The sequence below is a fragment of the Habropoda laboriosa genome, unplaced genomic scaffold, assembly GCF_001263275.1.
Source record: "Habropoda laboriosa isolate 0110345459 unplaced genomic scaffold, ASM126327v1 scaffold143, whole genome shotgun sequence".
Classification (NCBI taxonomy): Eukaryota; Metazoa; Arthropoda; class Insecta; order Hymenoptera; family Apidae; genus Habropoda; species Habropoda laboriosa.
Window position 1 is genome coordinate 2,117,730 of NW_017100404.1, and position 10,661 is coordinate 2,128,390.

The 10,661-nt window shown below is 34.1% G+C and overlaps 1 protein-coding gene across 1 annotated transcript in view; it reads right to left on the reverse strand.

The window, feature by feature from the left end:
* LOC108575378 (protein Wnt-11b-like) overlaps window positions 1-10,661 on the reverse strand; it is a 33,511-nt gene that overhangs the window by 8,246 nt on the left and 14,604 nt on the right. Inside the window, exons 2-4 of the mRNA XM_017938154.1 lie at window positions 5,848-6,089; window positions 2,411-2,763; window positions 1,146-1,417 (exon numbers count right to left, since the gene is read on the reverse strand). Of these exons, the coding sequence (XP_017793643.1) occupies window positions 1,146-1,417; window positions 2,411-2,763; window positions 5,848-6,089 (867 nt within the window). The remainder of the gene's footprint in view (window positions 1-1,145; window positions 1,418-2,410; window positions 2,764-5,847; window positions 6,090-10,661) is intronic.

Sequence of the window (10,661 nt, forward strand, 5' to 3'; positions counted from 1 at the left end):
ATTTTTCAGTCCGATATTGGTAAAGTATCAGCGGACATATCGAAACCTACTTTGTATTTCAGCGAAAAGGATTTAGCATTGCAAGGAAACGAGATTTTTCTCTATCCTGTACTTCAGTTACCGCGACGATAACAGTAAGTTAAACATTTTTAATATAGCCCGAGAGATAATAAATATGTCTATAATGTGAAGAATTTAATAAGTTTGTAAAGTGGGTATAAGTGTTTTCTATCACGTGGCTTTCGCTTTTAAAATGTTACGATTATTCGTAGTAGCGATGTTATCGATTATTGGTCAATTCGCGTAAACATTTCGGTGCTTTTCATTTTACGTCTCGTGTATGTAACGCGAAATTATTTTGCCATCGGTTTTCAGAGATATCGCAGTGTTTGTATTTATGTTAAATGAGAAAGGGAGTTTGAATATTTAGTGTATCGTTTGAACGAGGTCTTTAATATTTTTGCTAAATAAAAAGACGAGTCCAAATATTTACTATATTGTTATATCATGAATATTTTTTATCTTCGTGTAAAACGTGCAGCTCGCTGAAATTTCTAAAATTGTATATTACTCTGCTGTTGCAACGACTTCTTTTGAAACCTCAAGCACCTAGAGAAATACACAGTAAATCAATAATATAAGAATTGTATGTAAGAGCTAATGTAAAGCCATATGGCTCTCTATACGGAGTTCTTTTCTTGGGATCAATGAAAAGAAGAAATAACGACTTGCTGAGTGTTACAAAAAATTTGGAAAATTTCAGAATAAGGGGTGACTCGATATAAATCCACTCTTGATATTCCCTGGTTAAAGGCAATGTTATACTAAAAATTGGTAATTTTGGCTTATTTTAATATGTTCAAATAATTTTATTATTTTCCTACTAACTAATCATTCGCGAACTTCTAATATGAAGCCTTATAACTCGATTAATAAAAAAAAACAAAAATTCCGAAATTACTCCGTAGTATCCTGCAATTAAAAAAATGTTAGTTTAAAGAGCAACACAATATAAATATGCCCTTGATATTCACCGGTTAAAGAAATAATGTTACATTAAAAACTGTTCATTTGAAGTGAATTTATCATTTTGCAAGCTTCCAACGTGAAGCCTTAATCAATTAAAAATTAAAAGAAAAAATTACCTGCCAACAGTTCCAAGGCTTCCCCTCTTTTTGTCCGCGAGACAATAGTCCGGGCTTTTGGTGGTGTACAACAGGTTGTCGTGATGATACAAGGGTGGCAGCCTTCCTCCTGATCTCGGTCGAACTTCCGCTGCGCTTGTGTATCTTCGAAGCAAACGACTTCCTGCCGCCGCTGGTCCTGAAGAACCGAGTCCTCTCCAACAGGTGCGCACACTGCACGATCCGGACACTCCGTGACATTTGCATTCCAGGGTTAACGATTGTTCCACTGCCTTCAAGTGTAACGATAGCAAGTATCAGGCGTAGAAATGAATTCTTTCCGATTTTTCGGCAGAATTGATGTTTTATTTGAAAAGAGTGAAAAGAGACCGACCATCGAAATGATTTCCACTATTTTTGACGAGCTTCTGCCATTTTTCTGAAAGCTTGGGAATACTATCGCGATAGAAACTCGGTGGCTTTGAATCAATTATGTGAATCTATTCGGCAAGAATTCATTTCTACGCTTGGTATAATGATCGCAAAATTGAAATTGAATATAAATTCCTGTAGAAAATAACTTTTTCGTATACAATGTTAAATAAATTTAGGGAAAGTTGTAGCATAACTTGATGAAATGTTATATCTTTTTCTTCTGATTTTTAATTTAACCTGTTTAATTTCCTGTGTTCCTCAATTTTAGTATTATTCAATACTATTAAGGTCCATTTGATGTTTGAAGTTGTTAAAATTTACACTTGTGAAATTGTGAACTAAATTTTAGAGACTCGATAAGATTGCAGCATACTGAAAATGTTTAACATCGGTAAACACTATTAGCTAACATTTGTTCTGTAGTATAAAAGAATTTATCAAATGTGCAATACTTGAAACGTTTATCAGTAAGAGTCGTCAAGAAAATCAAACATTCCTATCAATGCTGACAAATTGATATAAACATTGCAAAAAATGAAAATGTAAGATCGATCGTCCATAAATCAATCTTCTATAATCTCACATTTTTTCCCCAATTTCTCAATTTTTTTTTGTCTATAGTAAGACAATTGTCCAGCAGTTACGTCAAATGTGGCAGAACCTCCCAGCCTAATTTTACTTCTTTTTTTTTTTGCATGTACTAAACTAATTGTCAAACAGCAATTTTCAATTCTAACTTCAGACTAATGACTTTGAAAGTATCCTACTTTTCATTTAGATGCTTTTCAAACCAAAGCACTTTACCTCTCCACTTATCGACTCTCGTATATCGATACAATTATTTCAATTACCCTTCGACCAGCCCGGTTGTTGTGCATGTTAACAGCGTGCATGAACTTGGCGGTTGCGCCTGTACCAGGAGGCGTGGAGCCCTGAAGAAACCTCTTGGCCATCCGAGACGCTGATCGAACATCGTCGCCGCAGCCTCCCCATTTGAACGAGTTCCTGGCGGACAGTGTACCGAAAGAAACGGACGTCGCGGTGAAGGAAGAAGGTGAAATCAAGGCAGATGGTGACGGTGGTTCTCTTCGTGGTGGTGTGGCGCAGGAACAGGCTGCGAGACTGCCTAGTGCACATCCTCTTGCCAGCCTCCAAACTGCAGCTGCAGCTGACATCGCGTACACAAACGCTTGTTCCCTGGTTCCTGGGAATTCAACATTTTTGTAGCTGTGGAATTTCCATTTTCACTGGATTTTCAATTTCTTCATTTTTCTATTCAACTAAGTACGAAGTATGAAGAGGCTGAAAGGATTGCATTACTGTGACCACTTTGATCGCAATATGCGCGTCGAAACTGTAAACGCGTATTGAAAGGTTTGCGCTATCATAGAAAGTTGATTTTTCAGTTTTGAATATTCTTAAGACGTAATGTTACTGGAAAATGCGGAAAACAGAAAATTGAGTTTTTGAGTATTTTTAAAAGTGAGAGGATCGTAAATCTCTGCAAGTACGATGTGATATAAAATTGTCTCGAAGTAATTACCATTAATTTTCAATAAATATAGACTTGAATTGAACGAAAAATTAGCAAACTAACTTTTCTTCTAAGAATATTCTCAAGATACAATAACATTAGAAAATCGACCTTTCAACCATTTTCAAAGGTAAAAAGCCCTTAAATCTCTGCAAGTATGATGTGATATAAAATTGTCTGGAAGTAATTTACCATCCATTCGCAATAAATACAAACCCCCCTCGAACCAAAAAATCTCTCCCAACTCTAACCTTAACTTAAATTCTCCCCTCGACGTTCGTTTCAAAAATCTTTTTTACATTATTTTCGCCTTAGTAGAAGCCTTAGTCAATTTACCAACTTATTCGTCTATGTTACCATCTACTGTAACGTTTCTGGATTAACATTTGTTAATTGCCCAAGTAATTCCAGAGCAAAGATTTTCAAAATACGTACAGACTCGATGTTCGTAAACTCGCCCAACAAGCCGCCATTGAAATTCCCTCCCGATTCTATAAGGAGCTTTAGCGAGTGCCGCGACTGAACTGTCTTTTTGTGAATTGGGTCGAAGGTCAAAGCTGCGCCGCGATTTTCTAATAAGAAATCTCCGAGGCGAGCAATTAACGAGGCAAGAAGCCGCGTCTCTCGAACTGGTCCCGAATGAAATCGGTAATAGCACGGTACCTTTAAAGGCCCGCATTCACGGGTCCCTCTTCCGCTCTGTAGCCGGTTTGAAATAATTGAAGGAAAGCTGATTAGCATAGCGGCAGCGAAAGGGCGGCTTCTCCATTACTCCGGTACGTATCGAGAGAACTCCGCGTGTTTTTCATCGCCACTACGAAAATCCCACCGGCGAACGTCTCGGTTTTCTCATTAACGAAGGATCTCCTCTCCACTTTACCCCGTCCAACACTTTTATTTACAATATAATTATCGTCAAATGCCAACGATTAATCCGACGTCGACGGAAAGAGAGCCGGCAGAGAGGAAGGAAGCACAGGTTTGGTAATGACCACTAATTGAGCCGCTTCTTCGAGGTCTTCCTATTTACCATGCGATTCTTCAAAAAGATATTCGATACGAGGCTCGTGCCGCGTCTCTGTACGGTTTCTTCGTGTGATCGATGTCAACGATTTTCTAAAGTGAGTAATTTTAGCGATAAGTTTGATTTTGAAGGAGTACGAAGAATTTGATTGGTGTTATCACCGGGTATGGCCGAATTTAATATATATCTTGAAAAGTTGACGTCTTTTTTTCACCAAAATTTTAGAGAAATTTGTTAATACATCGATAAATGTATCCTGGAAATAACAAGCTTGTGCGTTACTTTCTTCTATTGAAAAAAAATCATGAAATCTAGCTTCACCAGTAGTATTCGTGCTTCCAAATTCTCAATTCATTTTATCTTGAAAAGTTGACATTTTTGTATAAAAATTTTCCAGAAATATGTTAAGATATCAATAAATGTATCCTAAATCTAGCCAGCTTATATCACATCACAGATCCGGTTAAAATATTTTTTCATTAAAATTTCTTTCGCGGATTAGCCGGATTATATCCGTAAGAAAATCAGAAGTTATACAGGAAATGTAGGAGAAATACACGACAAACTTTCTCATGTATCCTAAGTAGACGTTGTTCGACTTCACTTTCGTTTGCAAATACATATCTAGGAAATGATTTCTGACAACGTTGTTGGAAACGGTTTGTAGGTAAAAGAGGAGAATTTAATGTCAGGGACTTGTCCGCGTCAGTTCGCGAATGTCAGTTGCTCACTTTCTCTGATCCAGCCAGTTCGTGCATTAACGAAACACATACATTACGAGGACTCGATGTGTCATTACGAACCATGTCGAATTGTAGTCGTAATTTACATAGGTAACACGAACAAAAGCAGTCCGCGACAGAATTTATCATGGTAAATCTTGTCGTTAGTCACGTACTATATATGGACAATCCAACGGACCATATAATTTTCATTTTGAATCAATTTTTGTGATAAACTGTGCGTTGATACGTGGTTTATGGATTTGGATCTAGTTTTACCAACACAGTAGCTTCTTCATTTAATTTTTAATTAGACGATGAGAGAGAATGATTGTTTATCATTGTGAGTATGAATTATTGTAATCGTAGTTTCTAAATTGGATTCAGCGTGTGATTAGGTAGGTTCTATCGAAATTAATCAAAGAATAAGGAAATAATGAAATAAAAATGTTTCACTATTTCAGAAAAATTGTTTTTTGCATAAATCCCAATATGTACTTTGTTGACATATAGCAAAATTTAAATGCTAACAAATTTTTAACAATTAACTGTAGTAATTAGAAAGGGGCTTACTTTTTCATACTGTGCAAAATCCCACTATTTAACTATTGAAAAATAAACAAGTTATTAATTTATCTCATAATTTCTAGCAAAACAATTAACTTTCTTTCAATTCTCTTCACACTTAATTCCTCTCGTGCTACATATCTTTCTTCTAGATCACTCCAAGATATATACCTAAGCAAATTTCAAACTTCTTCGTAATCTGCAAAATCCCACTAGTAAAAAAACAAAAAGGATAAAACAATCAACTTTTTTCAATTCTCCTCTTCTCCCGTGCTACACATCGGAACAGGAGAAATCTGAACATCATTTACAATCACAATATCTCCTTTTAAATCAACGTCCGAGGAAATAGAATCTTAGATGAGCCCGGAGGCCAGTTTCACGGCCAGTCTCTCTCCAAGGGGCTAAATAAAAGGTGTTGCGTTTCGATATAGGACATACCGGTAAGTAATTCAGGCGTATAATCTGGCGCACGCTCGATGCTGCTGCAATTCCACCTACGATGTCGAAATGCTTGCTGGCATACCGTCGAGGTATCCCTAGCCGCTTGCACCAAGCTGGCCATCACGTCAGGCGTAGCTCTGCACGCCCTTGCCTGCTTTCTCTCCAAAAGCCCGGAGCTTTTCGCGCTGGCACAGGCCTCCCTCGTCCACGTGTAGCCATCTCCAGTACGGCCGAGAGCCCTGGAATTAAATGGGCAACGATGTCGACCATACACTTGTTCAACGTTAAAGGGTGGAGGAGAGCGATTGCTGGTTACGGTCTAAAGCAGAGGTAATTTTTCTGTGAGTTCTTCTGCTGCTTTCGTTAATTAACGGACTCTATGAAGATTCTCGTTTAATAGGAGAATTTTTCTTTTTTTTTATCGGAATTCAAGTTTTGCTCGATTGAAATTTCATTCCGGATTTGTTTGGAAAGTGAGCTTTTCTTTGCAGGTTTCTTTGGAAATTGAGTATTTCAAGATTTGTCGTAGCAAATCCTAGAAAATATTTTAAGTTTCTGTCGACATTGTACTTTCACTGGAAATTGAGTTTTTTAAGATTTGCCGAACCAAATTCTAGAAAGTATTTTAAGTTTCCGTTAATTTTGTATTTTTCTTCTTTTATAGCTTTAGCTTCGAACGTTCTTGAATTTTGTTTTTATTCGTACTGTGAATACAGTAAATTCTCTACAAGAGTCAGTAAGTTTGGATTCTACAAGTGACAGTATAGATGGTCCTACGCCTAGTTCTGCGTCATTGCTGCGCCCATGTTATCTCGCTCGCAATCGGTCAAGCGTGTAACGCTACACCAGTCGGTTTCCTTTACGAGATTTCACGGCTCGACAAATCATAATAGAAAAATATAATTTCTGTAATTTTACTTTTTTTCATCTGGAATTTTTTTTAACATGTTGGTGTGATTTTTCTGATGAAAATGATATCAAACACGATATAATTTGAACAACATTTACTTATTAACACGTTCACTGTCACGCCAGATTTACAGGTTGCTGTCAGGCGGCCACAAGAAAATACATTTTAAATATAGGATTATAGTATTATGATTTATAATTTTTTTTTTTTTTTTCAATTGAAAATAACGTCTAGCTAGCTATGACGTTCAAAATTTTTAGTTGACAACATTTATTTTATTTTAATTATTCTAAACATTTGAGGCACTCCAGTCACTGATGACCACCATGGCCATATCGAGGAAACAATCTAATGTTAATACTTATTGAGTGATTAATTTAATTTCATAATATATCGCTTTAGCGAGCCACCGTTTGGTTGCCAATTGATTATCACATAGAGTCGGCCTACCTCCACGTAAAAAAAAAAAAAACAAAAATGTAGGGTCGATTCCACAAGTGTCAGTAAAATGTAGGGTCGATAGCAGCAGAAAAGCTGCTAAACAATTAGAATTAAATGTAACGATAGAAATTATTGCAATAATGCGTAATGCAATTGAAAAATTGAAAGAATCAAAAGAAAAAACGCGAATTCGTATCTTTTTCGATTCTAGAATATAAGAAAATTTGAATAAAATACGCGACGAGAATTGGGGAGAAGCATAAGTTAAACGCGTAAAAATATTCAATAATAAACGAACTAGGGATGAAGCTATTATTTCAATACGCGATGCACTGACTCTAGTATTTACTAAAATTCAAAAATTCTCGTATAAATTCCGAAAATAGATTATTAATTACGGTAAACTACTGAGACGGTTTAATTTAGGGTGGGCATAGTGCACTCGTTCCAAATCAGCTCACAATATACAATAATAAATCAACTAACTACTTAACATGCAATTCATGCAAATTCCTTGGATGGTAAATTATTAGTAAACAAAATAGCAAGTCATAAAATAAATTCAATATCAGAGAAAATATATGAAAAATTTCAAATTAATTTCAATTGCTGGAAGAAAAGTACATATTGATTGTTATGCCCTAACGAAAAAGCAACCACTCAAAGTCATTTCAATATCCTATTCGACAAGTCTGAAGAACAACGATGACTAAAATTCAAATGTTTATTTCCCTAAACCTTCAAAATAATTTCGAAATATTTTATTCGAAACGGAGTATTCCAAGTCAGTATCGATAATTGAAGAAATTATTTGATTGTATTTAAAAGAACCGAAAGGAGAATATTTAAAGTCTGATATTAAATGTCTAGCAAGTACCAGTAATTGGTAAAATGATTTATATTTGTTTTAAAAGGAAAATTTCTAATAGGTATTAGTTAAAATGAATTGTTATTCAGTCTATTGTATTGAAATTCTAATTGATTCTAATGTATACAAGTGTTACAAGAAGGCTGAGTGTGTACAGGGTGGACACTGACTCTAGTATTTACTAAAATTCAAAAATTCTCGTATAAATTCCGAAAATAGATTATTAATTACGGTAAACTACTGAGACGGTTTAATTAAGGGTGGGCATGGTGCTGCTTTAGTTTGAAATGATTTATAAACACATAATTAACAGAGGAAAAACCGTGAAACGGCAAAACGTCTACATTCTAATTGTTATAACATGTAAACAGAACTTTAAATTTAGTGTAAACAGAAAAAATATATAATACAATTTATTTCACGGTATTGCAACAAATAAACGTTGAATCAATATTTAATTCGTATAAAAACAATTAATCGTACGTTATTAATCGATAAAACAAAAATTCATTGTTGAAAAATAAATATTTCCTGAAAATCTTCATCTTCCATACAAGATTCAAGATTTTCCCTAATTAAGAGTAATTTCAAAAGATTATCTGTATAAGCTATTATTTCAATACGCGATGCACTGACTCTAGTATTTACTAAAATTCAAAAATTCTCGTATAAATTCCGAAAATAGATTATTAATTACGGTAAACTACTGAGACGGTTTAATTAAGGGTGGGCATGGTGCTGCTTTAGTTTGAAATGATTTATAAACACATAATTAACAGAGGAAAAACCGTGAAACGGCAAAACGTCTACATTCTAATTGTTATAACATGTAAACAGAACTTTAAATTTAGTGTAAACAGAAAAAATATATAATACAATTTATTTCACGGTATTGCAACAAATAAACGTTGAATCAATATTTAATTCGTATAAAAACAATTATTTAACGTAATAATTTTACCTTCACTATGGCTATTTTTAATCTACGACCACAGGTCAACCTGATTTCTAATCCTTACGAACTTTAAATTCAGTCTAAACTGAGAAAATATATAATACAATTTATTTCACGGTATTGCAACAAACAAACGTTGAATAGATTCTTAATTCGTATAGAAACATTTATTTAAAATAATAATTTCACCTTCACTATGGCTATTTTAAATTTACGACCAAGGGTCAACCTGATTTTTAATCCTCCGAACTTGATTTCACAACGAGAAAGTAATAAGATCGTTGAAACGTACTTATTTGTCAAAGAAACTTGCAAAAATGTATAAATAATAATATGTAATGTTTTAACAAATTTTTGGAAGTATAAATTAATAATAAAATTGTGAAAATTAATAAATTATACGTTATTATAACATTAATAGAATTATGACTAAACCGAAGTTCGAAGTCGAGTATTTAAAGTCTGATATTACGTGCCTAGCGAGTGCCGGTAATTGTTAAAATTTGTTTAATAATTAGTAATAGAAATTCTAATTGATTCTAATGTATACAAGTGTTACAAGAAGGCTGAGTGTGTACAGGGTGGACATAGACTAGCTAGTAGCCCCCGACCACTCTATTCACATCTCAGAACCTTCAGGTCAAAATACGCCGCGAAGTGTCTAGGGCCCAGTATAAAGGGTAAATGATTTCGCGGGACATCGGCGGGTCCTTATATACCTGCGGTACCCTCTCCCCAAAGTCATTAGCAAAATCGTCGGTTAGGTCAGGCGGGAAATTTTCGCGGGAGATTTTCGCGGGAGATTTCCGATATCGTAACACGGTATAATTTATCAATTTTCACAATTTTATTAAAAATTTATACTTCCGACAATTTGTTATAACATTGCATATAACAATTTATACGTTTTTACAATATTCTTCAATGGAAACATAGGTTTTAGCGTTCTCGTTACTTACTCGTGGTTAAATTAATTTCGTAGGGATTAAAAATCAGGTTGACCTGTGGTCGTAGATTAAAAATAACCATAGTACAGCTAAATTTATCGTGTTAAATAATTCTTCTTACACGAATGAAAAATGTATTCAACGTTTGCTTGTTACAATACCATGAAATAAATTATATTACACATTTTCTCTATTCACACTGAATTTAAAGATTATAACGATTAAAAATCAAGTTGACCTGTGGTCATTTATCAAGAATAATCATAATAAAGCTGAAATTATTGTGTTAAATAATTTTTTTAATACGAATTAGGAATTTATTCAACGTTTGCTTGTTACAATACCATGAAATAAATTATATTATACGTTTTCTATATTTACACTAAATTTATCGTTCTATTCTAACAAGCAAACGTTGAATAAATTCCTAATTCGTATTAAAAAAATTATTTAACACAATAATTTCAGCTTTATTATGATTATTCTTGATAAATGACCACAGGTCAACTTGATTTTTAATCGTTATAATCTTTAAATTCAGTGTGAATAGAGAAAATGTGTAATATAATTCATTTCACGACACTAAAACAAACAAACGTTGAATACATACAAATGTAACGATAGAAATTATTGCAATAATGCGTAATGCAATTGAAAAATTGAAAGAATCAAAAGAAAAAACGCGAATTC